Source organism: Mustela nivalis (assembly GCF_964662115.1).
Source record: "Mustela nivalis genome assembly, chromosome: 12".
Lineage (NCBI taxonomy): Eukaryota > Metazoa > Chordata > Mammalia > Carnivora > Mustelidae > Mustela > Mustela nivalis.
In genome coordinates this window covers 103174516-103199364 of record NC_139031.1, presented here as the reverse complement: position 1 = coordinate 103199364, position 24849 = coordinate 103174516, and the positions used below count along the sequence as shown (strand labels likewise).

General features: G+C 39.9%; 1 protein-coding gene across 1 annotated transcript in view; it reads left to right on the top strand.

Moving 5' to 3' along the window:
* Nucleotides 1-1234: 1234 nt before the first annotated feature.
* POU6F2 (POU class 6 homeobox 2) overlaps nucleotides 1235-24849 on the top strand; it is a 369574-nt gene continuing 345959 nt past the window's right edge. Inside the window, exons 1-2 of the mRNA XM_082692653.1 lie at nucleotides 1235-1465; nucleotides 2216-2387. Coding sequence (XP_082548779.1) covers nucleotides 2222-2387 — 166 coding nt within the window. The 5' untranslated portion in view covers nucleotides 1235-1465; nucleotides 2216-2221. The remainder of the gene's footprint in view (nucleotides 1466-2215; nucleotides 2388-24849) is intronic.

Here is a 24849-nt window from a genome sequence, read left to right as displayed (position 1 = left end):
TGAAATGCTAATCTATCACCAGCAAATTCAGGCTGACAATACCGAGAATCGACCACATTGATGACATTGATTATATTTCAAATATTTACAATATGGTGAGACAAGCCTAATTTATTTTCTAAAGAGTTCAAGGTAGGTATCACCGATCCAGAGGGGGGGAACAATGGAGAAATGTTTGTGGTTGCTATCTGCAATCATCTGATGCTGACAGAGAGTAGTATTTTATTTAGTAATTAACAGTGTAAAGGGGAGAGGAGCTGTCATGTTGGTTCTTAAGCCGGGGAATGTGATGAAAGATGATATCTACGATCTCATCCTTTCCACTTGTTTAGGATTGTCAGGATGAGAAATGTCAGCATTATGAAAGCCCGGCTCTGCTCTTGATATGATAAAACCCTTCAAAAGCCAGTCTTTCTCTCCCTCGTCCCCCTCCTTTCCCTCTCTCTCTCTCTCTGCACTTGCTTTTTTATTTATCCTGTTTTGTTAGATGGCAGAAATATAATTCTTTTCTTTCTTCCTATTATAAGCCACCATTTTTGTTTTATTATATGTTTCACAACCCCTAATGCCCCACTGAAAATTACCTTGTTAAATGACAGTGTTTCGAAGCCATGAATCCTTTCCACCATTCCCTCAGAGGTTTGAAACAGTCAACAGACTGTAAAGAATAAATAATAAAAAAGTATTGATTATTTTGATGACTGTGAGATTCAATTAAGTATTAATTTTGCCCTCCAGTGGACCTATCAAGGTATTCAAAAGGGAGGATTCGGCTCAGCTAAATGCGTGCTGAGTGCCTCAGCCTTAAATAGGGAGAAAATGTGTTTACCTACAGTATTTGAAGAAGAAGTGCATTGATGCACAGAGTCCAATATTAAGTGCTGTGCACATTAAGCCCTGGTGACAGTGACATTGTTTTCAGTGGTATGAGTATTGACTAAAGAAGTGCATTTGATGACAGCTTAAACTATTTGTATTGATTAACATTTTCATAGATTATCATGTGTCATATCAAATTCACTTTTCAGGCATGAATACATTAAAAAAAAAATAACCACAGGCATACCGGGACCAATATAAGGATGGGACAAGAGAGCCTGCCGCCCCACCTGCTCCTTTGCTGGTCACCTGTTTCCTGCTCAGGAACCACTTAGGCATGAACTTGGCAATAAATAGCTCCCAGATAACGCAAAAAGGGCACTTCTTGCTTTCCTTTGCCTTCTGCAGCCGGCGTTTGTGCCCAAACAGTATCATGCATCTTAGTTGGCAAATGGAAGAGCCGGCTCTCCTTGGGAAATATTTCTGATCCCAAGACGCCCTCCTAATGAGCTGAAGATAAAGCAGATTCAAATTATTGGGAAGAGGGGGGAGGCTTGCCTTTTTTGGAGGTGATTTCTTTGCTTTCTTTTTCTCTCATGCTCGGGGCGTACGATGCTCTGGGTTTCGGGATTATTGAACACAGTTTGTAAGTATTTTTCCAATTCCTTAAAAAAATTTTTTTAAACCAATTTTCATCTGTTTTGCTGTGTATTGTTTGGTTTAACATGTTCATTGGCTTCGGGGTTAGCTTCAGTCCCAAATCTGGGAACAGCAAGTCAACTTCTAAGGGTGCTGATGGAATTTACATGAGAAATCTCTTTTATTCCATTGAAAGCCTTTTGAGGACTCTTTTCTCCCTATCTCTTTTCTCTGCTCTGGGGATAGGGTTTAATTGCTTCTCCCCCAGGGAGAGTGCTTCTTAAAATAGCCCCTGGTTCCTCCATAGGGTGCTCCTTCCTTTTGAGTGTGTTGCTGAAGTACAAACCCAGCACTTTCTTTTTTCTTACTGCATTAAAGACTGAACAAGGTGTAAAAACATTCGTACAAAAAAGCACATCCCACAATTAAAGCTGTGTTGGTTAGGTGGCTTTCAAAGAAGTTTTTTTTCTTTTTTTTTTTCCCCCTTCTTCCCTCCGAAGCTTCCTGAATCTCTCACATGCTAGCGGAGCTTTAATAGGGTGGGGAGTAATGGAGAACTCCTCGGATCTGTAATAGCTCTTCACTTGACTGCAGCCGGCAATAACAGCGGGAGCAGCCAGAGATAAGAGAGAGAGGAGAGAGGGAGAGTGTGTGTGTGGAAGAGAGAGAGAGAGGAGAGAGGGAGAGGGAGAGAGGACACGCACACTAAAGCTGCCACTTTTTTTTTCCTCCCCTTCACTCTTTTCCCCCATCCTAGGATCCAATGATAGCTGGACAAGTCAGTAAGCCCTCGCTGTCAGCGCGGAGTGAAATGAATGCGGAGTTGAGAGGTGAGGACAAGGCTGCTACTTCAGACAGCGAGCTGAATGAGCCCCTGCTTGCGCCTGTGGAATCAAATGACAGCGAGGACACTCCCAGCAAGCTCTTCGGTAAGTCTGTCTAGGTATTTCATTTCAGCCCTACCATGTTGTCCGGAAGAGCAATCCACCCCCCCCACCACCACCACCTTTTCCCTGTTGTTCATTCAATTTTCTTGTAAGTGCTAAAGAGGAGCGTTGCATCTTGGAGGGGCCGAGCCCGGGCAGCTGGCAGGATGTCCTCCAAACTTTTCCCAGCAAGGAACTTCCTCACTGCTCCTTGGGGCTTGCCAGACACTGCCAGAGTCCCCGGGTTAGAAATTTAAAAAAAAAAAAAAAAAGGAAAAGAAGAAGAAGATGAAAATGGTAATAATAATCAGGAAATCAGTTCCATTGTGAGAATTGGTTAACATTTATTGAATAAATATTGACTCGGTTTCGGGTTGCTTCGCAGCCTTTTGTTAAGGGGAAGGAGAGTTAAGAGTTATTATCTGTAGTCAAAAGACGAAAGAGGGAACTGGGAAATATCGATACAAGTCTCTGTGTGCCAGGTAAACAAAGGTGGCTACGGGAATTGCTCAGAGAAATAACATTTTTGTGATCATGGTTGGAGTGGGTATGTCTCCTTCTAGCAGGGGACCGAGGGAAGAGAAGAGGTCCTTTGCAGCCCTCCTCTGCCCATCTTCCCTTGACCAGGTGTTTACAGGCTCTTCCTAAACGTGCAGGCAGCCCAGGACCTTTCAGGAATCTTTGTTCCGTAAACAAAACAAGAGTGAGCAGAGTGCCACTCCAGCAAAGACATCTGTCATTCAAACAGATGACACTCTGTAAGCCAACTCAAGCAACTGTGATCTCTAATCAGAAAGGGGAGCGGGCTGTTGAGGCGCGTGACCGAGTGATGGATGGCAAGAGATGTCTGGGCTGGAGAAGCACTTTGTGGGATAGAGTGACAGTGGGTTTTCAGAAACCTTGCTCCTGAAACACTTGCTTTTAATTATTTTCCAGTGTTTGTATACTCAAAACACTGAATATGTGTATGTACCTACTAACCTGCTTATACCGATTTATATTAACCTGATATATACCTGATTTTATAGATAGAGGGATAGATAAATAGAGATACATGTATACTAAGCAGAGCACTGCTGGGTCTCAGGTTAAAAACACAGCCGTGTGCCTGAATGTCAAAGAGAAACAACACCGCTGCATAGACGGCTTTGTTGAGAAAGTCGTTAATTCAGCTAAAAAAAAAAAAATCCTTAATTTTTTTTTTTTTAGCCTCTAGGAAGAAAGCAGTTTCGGTGTTCAGCAACTCTAGGCCAGCTTCAACAGAGGAGCTTTTCTTTGATTTGAAATGCTCACTCAGTCAAACACGAGAGGGGTGTTGCTGAGAAACTTTCTGTTTCAGATTTTCTATTGGTAAAATATAGCTTTACAGTTCAGAGTAGAATAGATCTCAGTTTCAAGAAATTCTTGTCGAACTACATTTTTTCAAAAAGCAGCAATTCCACCTGCCACATTGATTTTTTTTTCTTTTCTACACATAGGCATTAAGGTTTTAGCATTTGCCCTCTAAAGGAATATCTTGTTGTAGTTTCAGTTTTTATGTGTGTAGGGAGAGTCATGTCCTAGAACACTCATTTCCTTTCAGGGGATTAGGGAGAAAAGTCAGATAAAATTATAAATTACAGAAAGGCAAAGCCACGCTCCAGTCTTTCTGATGTTGGGGATGCTAATACTAAGCATTTTGACTTTTAAAAAGTAATCAACTGCGAATTCAACAGAACTGTGGATAGTGGGTTACTTCCTCCTAAACTTTGCATGCATTTTAAAAAAGTAAATACATTTTGGAGACTTTCACTTATAACCCCAACTTGTTTTGTTTTGTTTTGTTTTTCCTTCAAGTAAACCAATAGAAGGATGATTCATTTGGCTTCTCAATATTTGTTTAGATTTCCCGCTTTTGAAAATTGTTATAGATCTGTTATTTTACATGGGGAGGGAAATAAACTTAAAATTTTTTTTTAAAAACCCGAAGAGAGTCAAAGAGGTTTGAATGAAAAGTTCATTGAAAATATAATCAGAAGTGGAATATTTACAGGGTAGAAATCATGGTGGGTGTTCAAAGCACTCATCCTCACTTTAAAATTCCCAACTTCTGAATTTGTGAGAGGGCACCAGGTAAAATCTCCATCTTACATCTATAGTCCTTATAGAGTCACTTAATTTTATTTGGTCTCTAGAGTGCTTTTTGAACACAGTGTGACTATTTTCCAGTTTCCAGTTCGGTAAAGAAGCAACCAGTAGGTTAGCAGTTTTGAAAACTGCTGGAGAGGTTGGGAGGCAGAGGGACTAGAAGGTCCACTGAAGGAAGCACACCCAATGTTCCCTGAGGCTTCTTGAGCTTTTTATTGTATTCTATGCTGTTAATATCACCGAGACTTAGCCTTAGAAATCCCAGCTTGTGTAACTACTTAAACTTTTTAGAATAATTCTCTCCCAGGATTTTTATCAACTTTGGCTGCCCTTAACGAGTGACCATTGAATGGACCATCGTTTTATTTGGCATGAATACACTCAAGTGGTTCTGTTCTTATCCGTGGTTTTCATGATCCTCTTAGCCTGACAATGAAGAAGTACATTTTTTCCCGAATAACTGAGAGCATCCAGGTTTAGCTCTCAACCGGATTTCCTAACACACTCCCTCAAACAGTCACCCTCATGGTATGCGTATTGCGTTCTTGAAAACCCTGCTTCCCATAAGGAAAGGAGCAGATTAGGACAAACTGTGACATTGATGTTCCACTTTTGTGGAGAGACATTTAACAACAACAGGAGGCAAGAAGAGCTCAGTTTGGTTTTTTTGTTTGTTTTTTAGTTTTTTTTTTGTTTGTTTGTTTTGTACTGTACCTGAAATTTCAGTATTGATGGATTTCTTTGGTACTTATTCCCCCTTCTGTGCCTCATTGAAATTAGCAGCCCAGAGCACAAGCCTGTTTCTGTCACAGTATGGGCACCTTCAGCCCAACACTGCAGCAGAAAGGCTAATACGGATGCCCTCTATGGATAAACAAAGGGAATTCCAGGAACCAGTGGGTCTTTTATGCCTCTCCTGAAATTGCACCTCTGCTCTTAACAGCATGGAAAGGGAAACACAGTGTCCAGAATGTTTCTGTGCCCGGTGCAGCTCAGAATACCGGAAGGAGAAAATCAGAAGCCATATGCCAGCCTCAGTAGAAAGTTCAGAAAAGGGCCCTTGTGTTTATGAAGTAATTACATCAGAGGTAACATTTTGCTTAACTTGAACAGCTATGAAGACTCAAGTACACTTAGGAGAGCTGAATCCACGTTTCATTGAGAAACGCGTCGGGAGGTAGTTCTCTGTGATATCATTAAGTGGTATGTTATTTATTCTTGGAAAGCCTGTGAAATAACCGTCTCCTTCTTTTTGGTCCGTGACTGTATTCTGCTGAGCTCTGAGCTGTAGGAAATAGTATGGAGGAGAAGAGACTTGTGTGTCGATGGTGTGTGTGGAGGGGGTGCTATCAGAGCATGGGGCTCCCCATCTCTCTGGGTTTCCGTTGCAGGATCGAATGAGCGATGGCGCACGGGGCCAGCCATTTAATATGTGACCAGTGATGTACATATTCGAAACCATTCTCAGAAATGGCCTTTGGCAAAGGATCTCAAAAGGAAGAGGTTGCTGTGTTTCTTGGGTGACATTTATGCCCCCATCTAAATGTGGTGCTTCGTTTTTAGTCATGCTCATCAAGAATTCAGTGGTCCCCATTCCGTCAAGTTGGATGCTAAAATTCAAATGGTGGAGCATCAACAACTTCATCGGAAAGATGGCCACAGGAAGGATAAAAGTAATATATATCCCCAGAAAAATATCTGTACTAAAGTTTTCCCATGCAGTCTTGGCTGGAGAAGCGAGAGCGCATAAAACAGGCCCTAAATATTTTCTCCCAGATATATTTGAAATTTGAAAGATGATTTATTAACTGTGCTCCTCCTGGGAGTAGTTTTATTGTTTCAAGATAAACCTCATGATTGCTTTTCTTAAAGTCGCAACGACCTCGGGTGGCTGGGCCCCTGTCTTGCTCCGCTGCTCGTTTGTACCCCACTGTCCGTGAACTGGGCACACGGCTCCAAAGCCCTGAGCTGAGATGTAAACAGAAAAAACATTTACACATATTGGACCCAAGGTAAAGAGGGATGCTTAGTTTTCTGTCATGCTGCTGTGTTTTTTCTGCGTTAAGAGAAATTGCATATAAGGATACGTGCAGGCGTGGGTGTTTTCAGTATCATTTACCTGTGAACTTTCAGATAAGGGTTGAAAGTTGGGTCAGTGATTCTTCCTGGCTGGAAAATGTCCCATCTATAGGGTTTTTCTTTTTCCCTTCCTTTCTGTTATCTTTCTCATAAAAACATGCTTTATAAGATTTTTTTTTTTAATTGCCAGTCAGTCTGACTTGATTAGAATTTATGGCAGTGGAGTCCTTTTCAATGACAAAGGAATAAAGGATTAAATTGTCTTGTCACCCCTTGAGACAGTGGTCCCTGCAGGTCAGCATGGAGGTCACTGGTGGGGCATTATGGGGGGGGGGGCTGCTCTTTGTGGCCAGGCTGCCTATGATGGTATCACTGTATGACTTTATTGAAACCTCTCTCTCAAGGTTCCAATGTCTTGGATATTTATAATATTCTGATGAAATATGCTGGGGCCAGTAACCAGGACGTCTGGCTGAAGCCCAAGAAGGATTTAGCTGGCAGGTGATGGGGAATATTCCCTAGAGAAATAAATTTATTTACCTTATGCATTGTACTTCTATATTTTTATGAGTTTTGATAGTCTTTTAATGGAAAATGTACACTATTTTTTCACTGAAGAAAGTGTATGTTGCTTGGGAAATATCAAAGAACTCTACTTTTAACTAAATAATTTGGAGAATAGATTCTATGCCCAAATAGCTATTTAAAAGAAACCAATGGAAACCTATATTTGTGTAAGTAAATGAGATGCATGATAAAGTATTTGTCGAACCTATTGTTTAATAGGCAAACAAACCCTTATGGTGTTTTTCTCTGACTACTGAGGGGGAAATGCACATTCAGATACATTCCTGAACATTTAGGGCAACCTAACGCACCTAGGTATTTCTTTTAAAAAAAAATCCACTCTGTGTGTATAGACAGACTTAGTTTTAGTGTTCCTCCCCATCCCCCCGAAAACCATTGTGATACTACCTTGATAAGTAAATCCACTTGAAATAGGGTTAATGTGTGCGTTTTGAAATACAAATAAATCATTGGCACTAGCACGGATGTTCAAACTTTTCACCATATTTGTTGGTTGAGCCATGCTCATTTCTAAGTGACACTTGAATGGACGTGGTACGTAACACGAGATTCAGTGGGGACTCTCTTAGTGTCTCCCTTTTCTGTTTCTGCCGAGTCTGGGGTGCTCAGGTCAGACATCTGTTTATGGAATAAAGTTCGATACTGCAAGTGTCTGAAGATGTTGTCCGTGCTAACACATTAGTAAACTAAAATGCTGGCATGGTTTTACGTTTTTCTTCTACCTTGGTGGCCACAATTCTTCTATTTTGTTGTCATTGAGTTAAACGGTCCTATATAGGATTGGAAATAAGACAAAGTATTAGAAATTACATTGATCTGCATCATTCCTCCCTTTAAAGGCGTTCATTTTCGTCTTTTTAGCATCTTGGATGTTTCTGACTTAAAGGTTACAGGGCACAGGAGAGGTTTTATCATTCACCCAGCTCAGTTTATGTCATAATTAATAAATAGAGGTGCATTCCAGATTCAAGCTCCCAAGGCTCGGCCCTTAAGTAGATTGCCTTCTTTCTCAATTACCCGATTTAATTATAGAGATCGCATTCTTCTTGTAAGAACTGGCCAAATAAAAATTTCCCTCACTTGAGAAATGAGACTTAAGTGACTATATCAAGTGCACCTTGCTTGCTCTTAGACAGTAAACAAATAATTTGCGAGAGGACTGGTACTTCCTTTGATTGGTGATCTTGCTGGCTTATGTTTGGGGATTAATAATACATCAGATACCCACACATTAAAAAGAAAGTGGATGTGAAGGAGGAAAGAGGAAGGGTGCCGCTCTGCTGTTGGGCTCCTGATTATTCCCAGGCCTTCCCTGGGTGCCGAGACCAGCTGAGGAGCAGTCACGTTTGCCCAAATATGCACCTGGCTCCACTTACCATGTTTCTTGATTTTCTTATGCTAAAGAAAAAGATAGCAAAGTGTTTATACCAAACTGGCACCCTGTCAGGGGGCAATCTGTGTAAAGTTTCCTGCTGTCAGGTTAATAAATTTTTAAAAAATATCCAAAGGCAGAGGTAGCGAGAGAGAGAGTTCCTAGTAACAGTTGCCATTCTGCAGCATGGCTCTGGAATTTTCTTGTTTGTTGTCTTCCGAGGGTCTCTACTTCGTTGGTGTTTTTGTTCAGCTTTCCTTTTATTAATGACATTTCGGTCTTACGTTTAAAATGTTTATCCTTTAAAATTTCAAATGTCTTTTTTTTTTTTTTTTTTTTTTAAGAGGGAAGTGAGTGAGCGTAATTTGTTGAAAGCTGGTGTTTACAGTGGGGCATGTCCCTTCGTGCTATGAGCTGGGCGGTGTTCTGCGTCTGTCAACACTGGACTTCTCTTTGGAAAGACCATAGTAATATTTATATTAAAATTTGTTCAGAAGGAGTATTTGGGCTTTGGCAGTATGGGGGCTTCTGAAGATGCCTGTTTATTACGCATGTGGACTTGACTCAGCCTTTTCCATGTGAACTCCCACCTCCTGACTCCCAGAGTCAGATTTTATAAAAATATGAAACAAGTGCAGACTGGTTGGGTAACAGCTCTGCCTCTGTTGTGATACTACTGTGAACTATCAAAAATTGACTCAGCCATTTTAATGAGAACACAGAGGTCAGCAAGAACAATACTGACTCTCTTTTGGTTGAAGTCTGTCATTCTCAGAGAAATGGGGAAAAAAAAGTTGTTTTGTTAGGTATTCAAAGATCATTTTTAAAAGCTACCTAATAAAGATGCGTAGCTTTTGACACCTCTTTGTAATAGTTAGCTGCTACTTTTTGAACATCCTGGTATGTTATATGAATGTCTTTATTTTATTTGAGAAATTAAAATAAAAATCCAGCCTCAAATGGCTCTTACCGTCTTTCCTTTGAAAGTGCTACATGTGGTGAGAATATATTGGTTTTTATTTTCATTAAAAAATTAGCCACCTGGAACAACAGAACTAATGCAATCTAAGTCACTTTTCTTAGAGGACTGCACTGCCCTCAAAATGAATTGAAAATATAGGGGAAGCGATCACATTACAGTGAAGGGATTAAATGATAGCATTGCACAGAAAGTAAATGCTTAAATCTCCTTCCATCCTGAAGTTCATTGGAAAGTGGGATTCTGTGATGAAACTTGCCTTCATTGAGATGGTGAAAAAATGTTCTTGGTAATGAACTACAGCAAAACCTGCTCATTGAGCCTGAGGACGAGGTACACTATTAAGGGGTTTTTAGGACACTCAGAATGTGCCAGCGGTAGCCACCATGAAAAGATTTCACAATCTCGGGAATGTATTTGTCCTCCTCTGTGCTGTTTGGCATTTCTCAGTGTTACATCTTTTTCTGAAATAATGTTTTTTAGGTGATTGTGCTTTCCAAATCTCTTGCGTTACTTTGATTTCTTCCTATTAATGAGGAGAAATGGTGATACAAGTTTGTGAAATCCAAGAAACTCATATTTTAAGACTAATATTAGCCTAGTATTTTAGAAGCACAGTGCACGTTTTCTGTTTTATCACTTCCATACTTTGTTTCCCTGTTTTCTTTCTTCAACACCGTGAATACATAGTGAATTAATGCAGTGCTATGCATGTAAAACGTGGGTGTGTCTGTGTGTGTTCTATGTGTATGTGTGTCTATAGCGTATTCTCCGTATTTTCTCTTGTGTTCATGTGATACTTCAGATTTGTCTTACTCACTTTGTCATAGGCATGTCTTTATCATGAAATTAATAAAGCCTAATTTGTAATAATAGGCTTTTTTATTTTTTAGTTCACACGATCAATTAAATGTGCTTCTTCTGTACCTATGAACTCTCAAAGACATAGTTTCCAGGTAAAATTATCAAAATGAATAGTTTACCAATAAAGGATAACTAATCATATTATATAGTATTGCTTCGGGCATAGTTGGGCTAGTATCCAAGCTCTAGTGTCTTGTTTGAAGCTGCTCTTTACTGAGCGGAGGAGACAACAGGATTTCTTAGAATTTGTGCAGTTAATGCAGCAAAGAGATTTGAGCATTTCTGCACAGTTTGATTTATAGGAAATATATACATATATTTAAAACATGCAAAACTTGCTCAAATGAGAGAAAGACACTTGGAATCTAAATATTAGGAACCTGAGTATTTGTTTACTTGTGGGGATAAGCACCAAACATTTATCTTTTTCTCTTTTAAGTAAAAAGCATTTGTTCTCTACACTGAAAACACAATTTTTGCCTGGAAGGATTTCACGGACCTAAATGAACATTTACCTGGACACACATCAAGATAGAATGGGTGTCTGATGCACAATAAAGAAATCACATTTTAAACATTTGCTATTAAAATAGCATGGTGTACTGAATCTCCTTTCGCAGTTCTTGATGGCCACGTATATGCTGATTTGTCTTTGAATAGCAAAATGGCAAGATTTACTTTTATGAATGAATGGTTTGGGGCGACTTATTGCAGGAGAGAATCACCACCATCAAAGTAGAAGGGCTGTGAGGGATTAATTTGATTTAAAAATGCAAACATGTGAAGCTGTTTATAAAGCATGAAAAATTATTACCACAGAGTGAATTTTTGCCAAAATCAACCAAGGGTAGAAGAGAATAAAAAATCAAATGGAAAAACACATTTTCCTGTATTTAAAAATGTGTAGTGGTATGGGAAGGGGGTGAAATGCCCTTTTCCAAACCTGCATTTTCTCTTTGATAGATCTAATTTCATATAGCAAAATATTGTGAAATAGAAACATGTCAAAAAAGGAAGCCCGGTATTTTCAAAAGGAGAAGCAGGAAAGAAACAGGGAAAAAAGCGAACATGCTATCCTTTAATCCCTGCATGAATAGTCAGAAAAGAGATTATCTGGATTATGTGGAAAAACTTTCATAAACTTTTGGAAAGAAACCTACATCACTATTTTAGAATTGACTGGCTCCTCTCTTTCTGATGCCTTAGATTAAATCAGATTTTACTCTTAAGAGTCACCAAAAAATTAGATTCTCAGGGATGCTCGTCTATTTCCTTGCCGTAGGTCAGAATCTCTCTTTCAGCCATTAGAATCCACGTTTATCGTAATTTGGGAACAATCCAATCAGAATCCACAGGCAATCAGAAAAGTGTCAAAAATTGGCTGCCATGCCTCAAAAGGGATTAATGGCTGTGGCTGCCTGCTTAAAACAATCAAACAAGCACACGTGCACCCACGCGCGCGCGCACACACGCGCAAACACTCACAAAACCAGAAATGGTCAGATTGGCCATCGCTGATGGCATGGGGATGGCCATACAAGCTTTGGCTGGTGGTCACCTCTCTTGTCATCTGCAGTGTATCAATATGTTTTTATAATGATACAATAACCCGAAACCTGTAACAGTTTATGGTCCTTCTGAGAATTCTTATGGATTCTTAGAGTGATGGAAGTCTGAGAAAAGATCTTGAAAGCGTTCACAAAATCTGGCTGGGTGACAGAAAAGTAGCATGCCTGTGATTTAGCTCCTATGGAATCCTGTTGACTGGGAGCATCCTTAAACTTTTAAGTTAAAACAAAACCTGCAAAACAAATGGTAGACGCGAAAGGTGCGGGGCGCTTAGAAGGACAGCAGAGATTAGGAAGTGCTAAAGGCACTGAGGGCAAAGGCCAAATTCCTTCAACCCCATGTTGAACTTCATACCCTTCTGAGACATGGGTTTCCATTTAGGCACGGTTCCAAATTCCGCTGTAGGGCCTTTCCTTCTTGGGATATCTCAGACTGGGGTGTTGCAGTATCAATTTCCCGGGACCTTTTTAGTCCATGATAAATAAAGAGCTGAAAGTTCGAATCCAGCATGCGTGAGGAAGGAAACAAGCCCCAGGCCAGCAGGAAATAACCACGCGGTCGCATCAGCGTAAGCACAGCGACCTCTGTCCTCTTAACGTGTGTAACACTGCTAATTTCTCTGGACTTTTAAAAAATCCGCTTCCACATGAGCTCTCAAAACCCATAAAAGTGTGGCATGTAAAGTAAATTGTTTGTCACTTGCCGACGACCTGCCATATTTATTGTCAGGAGAAATGGACATTAGTTGGAGAAGCAGTTGTTAAAGGCCAAACAATTTTTAAAGATGGCAAAGATGCGCAGCGGCTTTTCCTTTTTCTAACAATGAGCCGCCCCTTCAGACATCAAAAGACAAGATAATAAGACACTTCAAGCACAATTCAAGATTATATTCAACATCTAAAGGCTCATCTCTTGTCAGTTTGCATTTACTCTTCCAAGGATGTGATGCTTCTATCATCTTTCTGTCAAGGGGAGTCTGGCAGAAGAGGCGAGAGCTCTCATTTCACACACTTAGGGTTTTTTATCAAATAGCCCACACTCGTTCTGATTCCACCAAAATGGGGGGATAATTTGAAGGAGGTCAGGAGCAGGCACAAAAATCTCATATTGATTTGTGTGATTAGAAGGCATTAAAATTGCACGTTTATGTTAGTTGCTCAGATGTTGTGTCAGTTTATTTGGTAATACACTTTTGCAGCCTGGGAAGAAGAAGAAAAAAAGATGACTTAAAATTTAAAAAGAGACAGCCGAACGCCCAAATTGGTTCTTGTAATGTGGCCGTATTTGAACATTTAACAAGTGAATGTAAAAATAATTGAATGGCTTAGTTTAACAATATTTGAAAATTAGCTTATCTAATGAAATTCTTCATTCAGCACCAAAACAAAACGGCCTAGTTGTACCTATCGGAGGAAAGAAATACATAGGTGAGATTATTTTTTAAATATTTGAAACATTGATTTCATATATTTAATATATAGGTAAAAGGGGATGACATTTTCAATATAAATGTAATTATGAGACTATTTTATGCTGTCATCAAATTTTTAACATTTGCTGCTCTTTGAAATTACAACATCATTATATTTGTCATTTTACACCATTCTTAGTATATGTGCCCTTTCCCAAGGAGGGCACTAAAGAATAAATAAAGGAGTTTTAAAATTATTATTATTATTCTCTGTCAAAATTTATCACATTTCCTCCTTTGCTCTGTGACAGTCACAGAGCTATATCAGATAACATTCTTTTTTTTTTTTTGGTGGAGGGAATGCATCTGTAGAAGTTAGAAGAGCCAGTTTTTGTCTCAAAATAAAACAACTGATGAAAATAAGACCATGATATCCTGGGATCATTTCTATATTGAATCTTCAAAATTACTTTTCCTAGGAATTTTCCTCAACACTCTGTGTCTGTGTTTCTTATATTTCTCTTTTATGCTGCGAAGTGTTTTGAAACTAACTTCCCTGCTCTCATGCTATGTTTCACGTATCAAGACAAAGGAGATGAGCATATGCCCAGTGTAGGTACCTCACAGCGTCGTAGAAACTGATCATTTGTTCTGTTTGTTATATCAGCCTTTTCCGTGCCGTGCAGTGTGTGTGTTCCACATTCAACAGTGAATTCATCCACTCAACAAGCTGTGTGTTCTGTGGTAGGAGCGGTGACATGCTCTGTGGCCTCAGGGGAGAATACACTGGAAAGAATCAACTGTCCCGTCTTGAACACCCACTACCCTGGATGCTGAGGAGACAGACAGGGTCGCTCCCTAGCCCAAGACCCACATGGCGTATTGACATTCCGCGTTTCCCATGCCTCTTCGGGAAAGCTTCACCTTCAAAACCATGCGTAGTTTATTGGTCAGAGGCCGAAACAGTTGAGAAAAACAATTACCTCCAAAAAAGTGAGGAGGAAGAAAGGCTTCTTGACGTGATCCGGGACACACTGCGTCCATGATGTTTTCATCCCAGGGTTTGGTGCTTATGCTCTAAAACACAATTGGGATTCTTCAGCCATTGTTTCTCAGTCTTGTCCAAAGGGAGAATGAACTGGATTTATCTTTTCCTCCCCATCTCTCCCGCTTCCTTTCTCCTCCCAAGATTCTTGTTTGTCGTGTAATACAATGTAGTGGGTCCAGGCTTTGGAGGCAGGATGCTTTTTTGTTGGCTGGGTGGGCGAGGTGCGCAGCATGTCCAGGCCTCAGCTTCCCCGTTCCTGTATGCAGCCATTGATGGTACTTCCTTCATGGGGCAGCCTGATGTCGAAAAGAGGTGACGTGTGTCAAGCCCAGCATTCAACAAATATCAGCCATCCCACACTTTTCTTAAGAGCTGAAACTCAACTTGCCGTTGTTAGAAGGAATTCAATTAAATTTTAGCAGCAGATATCAGAAAACCAACAGGGAGATTTCTGAGGCCTCGGAATTAGCCACACTCCTCCCTGAGGAAGTGTCAGCCCCCAGAACTCTCTGGGCCAAAGTAAAGTTCTGGGGATCTTTTTTCTCCTGGTGATAACACCCCTTCCTTCTTTAGGACATAAGGTACTGCTTTCCTCCACAGTCCGTTGAAGAAAGGATTCAGACTTACAAGTAGATATCAAACAAGTTCTAGAGGAGGCAATAATTCACTTTTTCATCTTGGGGACTATGTGGGCAGTGTGTTGGGCAAAGATGGAAGTGGGCAGTTATATATCTTACTCTTTTCTAAATTTAAAATATTGGAGTGTGTGATTCTTTCAAATCATAGAAATTTTAAAAATAATTTTGGCACTGAGAAGTGACATGAAACCAGATGTCCGTGGGCGACAGCAAATGCTTCTCTAACGTGTGGTTAGGTCACTACCCTGATGGCAGCGTGCCTCTCGGTGCTTTCCCTCTGAGGCGAGTTCATTGTCTCTCCAAGGGCACTTGCCAGATCTCAGGCCAAGCCCTTATTTCTTTCCTCCTGGACCACATTGTTGCCAAAATTGAAAGCAAGCATAGCATTTGCCTCAGAGATCTTCTCAGAACATCCTCTGATGTTCACCATAGCAAGGTAAACTCTGCAACATTTCAGAGAAAGAAACATTCCATTGAACTCCCAGGAAGATAGGGGAAGAATGGCTTGCCAGAAGGATTGTAACCAGGGCTCAAAACACTGCTCTTGGCCTACACAGATGGGTTTGATTTCTTGTACGCCCATTTCCTCCTCTGTAATGTGAGAAGTCAGATCACATATGACAAGGTGTTGAAAATTATGTACCGGAAGGCAAGTGAGGTGCCTGTACTTGGGTGTGTGTGTGTGGGGGGGGGAGATTTCAGAAATGTGAGGTTCTTTTGCCCACTTCTTGGACCAATAGTGTTCTCTTTCTCAGGTCTGAGAAATGACCTCACAGGAAGTGTGGATCAGACATTAATGGTCAAACAACGTAGGTGTTTTAAACACTAAGTTCTGTCTTCCTAATCTAACTTTCTCCATAAAAGACATACCTGGAGCTAGGTATAGAGAGAATCATCTCTGCTCCAGAAGTAAAGAGGATTAAATTAGCTGTGGGTCTTCTCTGTCCCAGTGGGGAGCTCTCTTCTGTCTCCACAGTAATGCCCTCTTCTCAAAGCGTTGGTTATGTGTTAAGTATTGGAATTGAGCTGCAAGTAGAAATCCATGGTGTCTTCATTCCTTTGGGGATTTTTTTATAGCCAGTGTTTAATTAGGACTTTCTAATCTTCCACAATGAACCCTTTATACATTCTTTTTTAATGAATAAATCTAAAATAAAATGACAGCCTCAAAAAGTCTTTCAAAAAGCCACATTTTTAAGAGCTGAACATGCTGTGAAATTTAAGTAGGTTAAATTGATATTTGAGGCCATATTTAGGGGGCAATGTGCTATGACATTTATTAAGGATATTTAGAGATTTTGGTTGATATTGCTAAAACCTACTTCCTTTTATAGACACCACCAAAGAAGTCAGGATCACTAGAAGAGCATCGTTCTGTTGTGGTTACCATGACAACCCCACACATTTTTAATTACATATTTATCCATGCCCCCTGTACATTTGTCAGAAATTATTGGCACTTCTGAGGCACCTATGTGGCTCACTCAGTTGGGTTTCTGCCTTTGGCTCAGGTTGTGATCCTGGGGTCCTGGGATCGAGCTTCTTGCTCAGCAGGGAGCCTGCTTCTTCCTCTCCCTTGTGCTCTCTCTCTCTGTCTCTTTCTGTCTCTCATTCTCTCAAATAAATAAATAAACAAAAACTTTAAAAACATTTTAAGTAGAAGAGACAAATTTTCCTTGAAGTTCATGCCAGTGACCCTCCCCTTCATATAAAGTGTCTATTTGACAGTTCTGAGTTTCTTTCACTGAGTGTATGTATAGGATATTTTGTCTCTTACTGGTCCCAGCTTTTATCGCCCTCTGTGATCTTTTGTTTTGGTGACCATACAGACCTGTCTCCACTTGGCTGTGCCGTTGGGTAGTAATGAGCCTGGAAAGGATGATGTTGGGAAATCTAACACGAAGCTTGGCTCTATTAAGGGTTTGTACAAAGAGAAGGGAACTCCCCTCTTCAGACTGTGCTGTAGATTGGGTACAGGTTTTATATACTGAGCCTCCCCTCCAGCTCTGATGTGTCTTTCCCACATCCTGTCTTCTAACCACAACCTAGAAGATACTTTCTTCAAGTAGTGCATTCAACAGCCGAATTGCCCAACTTTTCATATTTTTATGAAAGTTAAGTTGCTGGCTACCTGGGTGGCTCAGTCGGTTAAGTGACTGCCTTTGGCTAAGATCATGATCACAGGGTCCTGGGATCGAGTCCCTCATCAGACTTGTCCCTTTGCCCCTCCCCCTGGTTGTGCTCTCTCTCTCTCTCTGTCAAATAAATAAATAAAATTTCAAAAGAAGAAGAAGAAGAATGAGGAAAAGGAGAAGGAGAAGAAGTTGTTAAGTTGCCTTTTTAATCAGTCCTGACTAAAAGTCAGTGCTTAGGAGAAGAATTGCTTCTTCTAGGTTAAGACCTTTTTCTTTTTTCTTTCTTTTTTTTACTGATTTCTCTGCTTTTATGTCTGGTGGCTCAAAAATCTTCAAGACTGTAACATTCTTAGACACCCCTAGGAGTTCATAGCTTACCTTCTGCATTTAAATACAAAAGTGGCACGTATTGCATGGAGCACTGGGTGTGGTGCATAAACAATGAGTTCTGGAACGCTGAAAAGAAATTAAAAAATAAATAAAAATTAAAAAAAATACTAAAGTGGGCTTGTATTAGACCTTTTTAAAGGCGATTTGCCTCATGAAAATGGCAATACTTTTATGCTACCTTTTGGAAGGACCCTTTGGTTCTTGGTCTTATGACCCCTCAGAGAGGGATTTTTTCCTATTCAGGTATCACTCTGTTAGAGAAAAATCTATAGAATCTATATAGCCATACTCTGTTAGCTACCATCACTTCATTTCAATTAGGTGAAAGGGGTCAGGGACAAATAACATTTAATATCTTGATGTGTTCTCTAAGCTGCTTATAATGAACTTATTGAGAGGTTAATTTATTTAGATCCACTTACTGAGTGTGTCCCAGTCTGCTGTCCCTTCCCCTTTCTGTGGTCAAAATGTTTTGGCCAAGCTTCTTGATTTCACACGTTACGATGAATCTTGCCTTCCCTTGCTTTCCAACTATTCCCTCATTTTTTTAACCTCTTTTGCAGCCATTTCCACTGTTTGCCTAGTATTATAATGACTTGTGCATTTGTCTGCCTCCCTTGCTGGGTAGCAAGCCCCTAGAGGACAGATAATAGATCTTGCATATATTAAATGCCAGATAAATGTTTTTTGAATTGAACTGCTTCTGAATTGGATGTTTCTAGACATCACCCACACCTGGTAAATACTTACTGAATATTAAGGGGAAATAGACTCTACCCACAGGAGTCTACTCTTCAGCTAAAGGAAGAATGTGTGTGTGCGCGTGTGTATGTGTGTGTGTGTGTGTGTGAGCAAAAATGAATCACAAAACAAAGTAAATAAGGGTTTGTTCACATATTCAACAAATATCTATTGAGCACCTTTGCACTAAGCATTGTGCTGAGGGCTGAGAATGTCCTGATGAATTAGACTTTGTTCCTGTTTTCATGGAGTTTATAAATGGTAGGAAATTTACCATAGTGAGAAGTATTTTCCAAGAGAAGCACTGGATGCTAGAGAAATGAATAACTGAGGGCCAGGACTTAGTTTGAAAGATCAGGTATTGTGGTGGACATTGAGTGAACAATTTGTGGGTATTACTTTGGCAAAAGACCCCTTTCCAGTGAAAGATAGTCTTGCTGGAACTATCAACCTAGATGTTCCATCTTCTGGACAAAGAGATTGTATGTTCCCCAAAGTAGAGAATTAGTTTGCTTTCTTCTAGGAAGATAATTCTTTTTTTTTTTTTTTTAAAGATTATTTATTTATTTGACAGAGAGACATCACAAGTAGGCAGAGAGGCAGGCAGAGAGAGAGAGAGGAGGAAGCAGGCTCCCGGCTGAGCAGAGAGCCCCATGCGGAACTCGATCCCAGGACCCTGAGATCATGACCTGAGCCGAAGGCAGCGGCTTAACCCACTGAGCCACCCACGCGCCCAAGGAAGATAATTCTTGAACTGAGATATCCAAGGACTGAAAAACAGCTGGAGTATATCTAAGATGGCAGTGATCCTAGAAACTGCCTGTAGTTTTTACCACCTTGATTTCCTAGAAGTCTTGATTAATATCTTTTCAAAGAACTAGATGTTTAGCTTTTTCCTTTGATTCCATGAACAACTCCAGACCCATCCTTACAACAAATCCTCCCCCCGCCCTTTCTTGTTTTTGCTTAAGTAGGCCAGACTAGGGTCATGTTATATGCAACTGAATAACACCTGTACTTGTATGTTCATGATCTCCAGAGCTACATTTAGACAAGACATTTTTCTAAGATTGATTATCTCCAAGTTAGAACAGAGAAGCCATTCCATGGGCAAAGGGAACAGAGTGAGAGAGTTGTGTTCAGCTATAAATTTTTCTGATAGGAGGTAAGGAATGAGAAGAATTCTAATTCATCCTGGTAGAAAGAGGGGTAGGGCCAGGTGGAGTGTTAATTACAAAGACTGAAATGGGCCTTCTGAATTAGCTAAGCTGGGAAAGTTTGAGAGAAGAAAGGGCATAGGCTAGAATTCTAAACGTTCTTCCCATTCCTCCTCCCTAGCCTCAAACCTATCCAGAGCACCTACCACCAGCACTAATGCCTTCTACTGAAGTGTCATTGCTTCTTGAAGTAAAATACTGTCATTGCAATCATATGGTTGATCACATTATCTGTGGCTACATTATTACCCAACCCAAAACTTAGTGGCTTAAACAATGACAACAGTTATTTTGCTCACAAATCTTTGCTTTGCCGATAAGTTGGTGGAGTCCATGCATTTTTCTTACACTTGATGTCAGCAGAGGCAGTTCAAAGGCTGGGGGTTGGAACTGTCCAAAGGCTTGTTTCTTCACATGTCTGGCGGTCGATGTCAACTGTTGGCTGGGATCTTTTCTGGGGTTGTTGACTGGAATACCTACGTATTCTCCATGCGACCTGGGCTTCCTCTCAATATGGTGGCTGTGTTCCCAGGGCAAAGGGAGAGAAGGAAGAGGAGAATCTGGCTTTTATAAACTAGACCTCTCTGCCTTGTCCTTGGAAGTCAACAGCATCTCTTCCACTACTTTCTATTCATTAGAATCATGAGTCATTAAGGCTCCCTCATATTCAACAAGAGGGGAACTAGTCTATACTTTTTTGATGAGGAGACTGTCAACAAATTCATGGAAGCTTTCAAAATCGCCACAAAGGCACTGTTACTTCTACACATCTATTCCTTTTCTTTCTGATAAATTAAAATAAGTAAATGTCATTTTTTTTTGGAGGGGGGCATGTCCCCTTATTAGTGAATAGGTATTCCTAGGGAAATCAGAAGACCTTGTTTGAGACAAGGGTAAGTGAAGGATAGCTTCTACACCATTTAGTGAGCATATATCAATATCTTTTAGATATTTGTGTGTCTTGTTCTCCTGAAAGTTTCCTCCTTATCACTTTCATTTTTCTTAGAGATGAAGAGGTTTATTTTAGGTTTTGGAAACTGGGTTTTTATAAACACAAGAAAAATAAAGGAAGTCTCATCTTAGGGTGTCAGGGGTAGAAGGTAGAATCTGAAAGCCCACTATGTCCACACTTATGACAGACTATTGGTTATAGCGAATGAAAACAGATTTCCCAAACCTAACATATTAAGTTCAATACATTTCTCTTTGGTAATAACAGACAGAAATTTCAGTTATAATAAACCATTTCTGAGCCTTTATGTCTACCACTAGACATTCTAAAGAAGGATGTGCTGGTAAAAGGAAGTTGGTATGTTTGAAGGCATTTCATGTAATTATTGTTGTTTGTAAGAAAATCATCTGTACTACAATTTTCTAAAAATCTTTTGAAATTAAATGAATTCTACATTTGAGGGTTTTGTACTTGAAAATTTTTTTCTGACTATATCTAAAATAATCTTTCTTTAAAAATCTTGAATTCTTAATTGATTCCACATTTCTAATGTATGGAATTTCTATAAAGAAGGATCATCAGGGGCAAGAATGTATGTTCTTGGTATATTATTTTTTGTTTCTTTTTAAAGATTTTATTTATTTATTTATTTGACAAAGAGAGAGCACAAGCTGGGGGAGCAGCAGAGTGGGAGGGAGAAGCAAGTTCCCTGCTAAGCAGGGAGCCCAATGTGGGATGATCCCCAGGACCCTGGGATCACTGCCTGAGCCAAAGGCAGACGCTGAACAGACTGAGCCACCCAGGTGCCCTGTTCTTGGTGTTTTACACAGACAGGTATATACGTGAAATACAAGGTTTTTTCTAGTTGTGAAAAGTAGGGAGCAAAAGGCTCCACTAAAACTCGGAGTTACCTGTTACTATTTTAAGTATGGATTCAGCAAATTAAAATCTGCTCAGCCTCTCTGAGTTTTTCAAATAGTGGCCAGACTGGGGGGTTTTTATTACCTGAAAAGTCATAAACTGAATTCTGAGGGTTTTTTTCACCATGACAAAAATTCTAGCTCAGAATCTTAGTTTTCTTGGACCAGTACCCCCCAGCCCTTCTATCTCTCAGGAGATGCATGAGAAGCCAGGATGGAACTTCCCTCAGTGCCAGCCTTCACATGCAGTGCTGTCAGCAAATGAGCCTACATGGGAAGGGGAGCCCATGGGAAAAATGTCCAGTTTGTTACTTGTAACCATCCTCTGTAGGTGGGGGCATATGCCACAAATATGAAACATGAAATGCCAGTCTACAGAACCCTTCACAGAAAGATTTCCTTTAAAACCAATGAGAAGAACTTCATAGTAAAGTAGATTTCCAAATCTGTCTACAAGCTAAACTTTTTTTTTTTAAGATTTTATTTATTTATTTTAAAGACAGAGTGAGAGGTAAACATTTTTCTAAACAAAGATTTTTAGCGGCACCAGGGTGTTATAGTCAGTTAAGCATCTGCCTTCGGCTCAGGTCATAATCCCAGGGTCCTGGAATCGAGCCCTGCATTTAGCTCTCTGCTCAGTGAAGAGTCTGCTTTTCCCTCTCCCTCTGTGTGCACTCTTTCTCTCAAACAAACAGATCTTAAAGACAAATAAAAAATAAATGATTTTTATAGGAATAGCTTAAATGACTATGAAATATTTTATCATATGGATGTGTCTATTTATTTATCTATTGGCTTTGTAGCAAGATAGTGTTTTTTTCATTTTAAATTTTTTTTAAAGATTTTATTTATTTGCAAGAGAGAGAGCATGAGCTGGAGGAGGGGTAAATGGAGAAGGAGAAGCAGACTCCCTGCTGAGCATGGAGCCCAACGACATGGGTCTTTTTTTTTTTTTTTTTAAAGATTATTTATTTATTTGAAAGAGATCACAAGCAGGCAGAGAGGCAGGCAGAGAGAGAGGAGGAAGCAAGCTCCCCGCTGAGCAGAGAGCCTGATTCGGGGCTTGATCCCAGGACCCTGGGATCATGACCTGAGCCGAAGGCAGAGGCTTTAACCCACTGAGCCACCCACGTGCCCCAGCAACACGGGTCTTAAATGGAAGGCAGATGGGTAATTGACTGAGCCACCCAGGTGCTCCTATATTAGTTTTTCTTTAATAAAAACTTAAAATTAAAGTGTGCTTGGGTGGCTCAGTGATGTGTTCTGCTTAGGTCATCATATTAGGGTCCTGGGATTGAGTCCAGGATCCATTAGGGCACCCAAATCCCAAAGCCTTTTCCCTCTGGTAACCACTGGTTTGTTTTCTATATGTGAGTCTCTTTCTGTTTGTTTCATTTGTTCATTTGTTTTGTTTTTTATATTCCGTATATAAATGAAATCACACTGTGTTTGTCTTTGTCTGATTTATTTCACTTAGCATAATACCCTCTAGGTATGTCCACATTGTTGCATTTGGCAAGATTTTATTCTTTTCTGTGGCTGAGTAGTAGTCCATTGTGCATATAAATCACGTATTCTTTATCCATTTATCTAGAAATGGACATTTAGGTTGCTTCCATATCAGTAAATAATGCTGTGAAGAACATAGCATGCAAATCATCATTTATTTATTTAATCGCCTGTAGTTGGACAGTTAGATTGTTTCTAATTTTAATTTTAATTTAATCTCTGTTTATATTCTGAATCATTTTTTAGGGTTAATTAACTAATTAATTAAGGATAATTACTAGATTAATAAGTATACACATTTTGAAGACCTCCATAAAAGATATGCAAATTTATACATCCATGAACTATATTTGAGACTAACCATTTTCTGAGTCTTTCACTAAACCTGAATTTTTAAAAATTATTTTTGATCCTGGATAATTTGTTAAGTAGGAAATGGGATTTCTTTTCCTTTGCATTTCTTTGATTACTAAATCAGGTTTAAATAGTCTTTTTGTGATTTTTGGCTATTGGTAATTTCTCTGTGAATTTCCTGTTTTGGCTTCTTCTAATGGAGAATCCATCTTTTTTCTTTTTGCTTTATGTAAGCTTTTTATATAAAAGGACACCAGTATTAGTTTTCCCGTACTTATAAACTTCCCTAGACTTTGCTACCTAAGAACAAATGAAACATAAAACAAGAATATGGTAGGAAAACATTTCCTTTTGAATTAGCTAGTTATCTAAAGACCAGCAATTTCTATACATGGCAAAATATTACAGTAGTTGTTTTAGTCAGGATCCTGGCAAGAAAGAGAAGGCACACTCAAATTAGTTAAGCTGAGTTCACTAATGGTACTATTTACACAAATTTAGATAGAATGAAGGGAAATATAAGGAATAGTGGAAGCCTCCTCTCCCAAAGATTAATAACACAGTGTCCTTATCACCCTCAACCCTTTGACCTCATCATCCCTGGACCCATGGTTTCTCCCTTTACTTAAAAGGGTAAAGTTATCTTGAAACGATTTAAAGTTATCTTGAAAGGATTAGGCAGGTACCAAAACCTAGAAGGGGAGTGTCATTTGGATAGGACAACCTCTGTTGGATGATACAGGCATTCTTGGACCCCACAGGAAGAGAGATGAGGGAATAAATGTCCCAATTTTGTTCTCTTCCTTCCTTCCATTGACAAAACTCAACTAGAAACCAGAGAGAAAAAAGAGGTTTTGATGTAGCCCATATAGGTCAGTTTCCTGGGGCACTGAGCAAGATGGAAAAGAGGAGAGTAATAATCTGGAGAGACACTTGGTTTCTGCACAGTGGAATATAACTGTGATTCTGAAACTGGTCTCAAGAAGGCTCTAGTCCCCAGCCTTGGTACTCAACTGTTACTTAACATCTATGACCTTCACCTGTAATGTGGGGCATACCATAGTACCTGTATCACACTGCTACTGTGATAGTTGGAGTTAAAGCCCTTGATACAGTCTTGACATGTAGTGTATCTAGTATATATGCAGTTGAGGGTCTAAGGAAGCTGGAATGTTTTCTTTCTCTTTCTCTTTTCTACTCTTCTTTAATAATCCCTGTTTCTGTCCTAGCCTGGTGGCTGGTTGAGATTTTGTTGCGCACCCAGTGTTTAAATCACCAGGGGCCAACCTATTCCTTTCTTCAGAGCTCAGCTAGAGAGTTTGTGGCAATGGCTCCCACCCAGAATCCAGACAGACCTACACATCTCCCTGTGGATCCTCGGACCACCGACCCAGGGGAGACTCAGGGCTGCCCTGTGTCATGCCAGATGTTTTATGACATTCCTTTGGCATAGGTACTCTCAACTGTGGCACACACACTCGGGTGCTCTTTCCCAGAGATGCTTTCAACTTGCTCAGAGAAACTGTGAAATAAAATAAATGTACTTCTTACCAGTTAGTTTTTTCTTGTTCT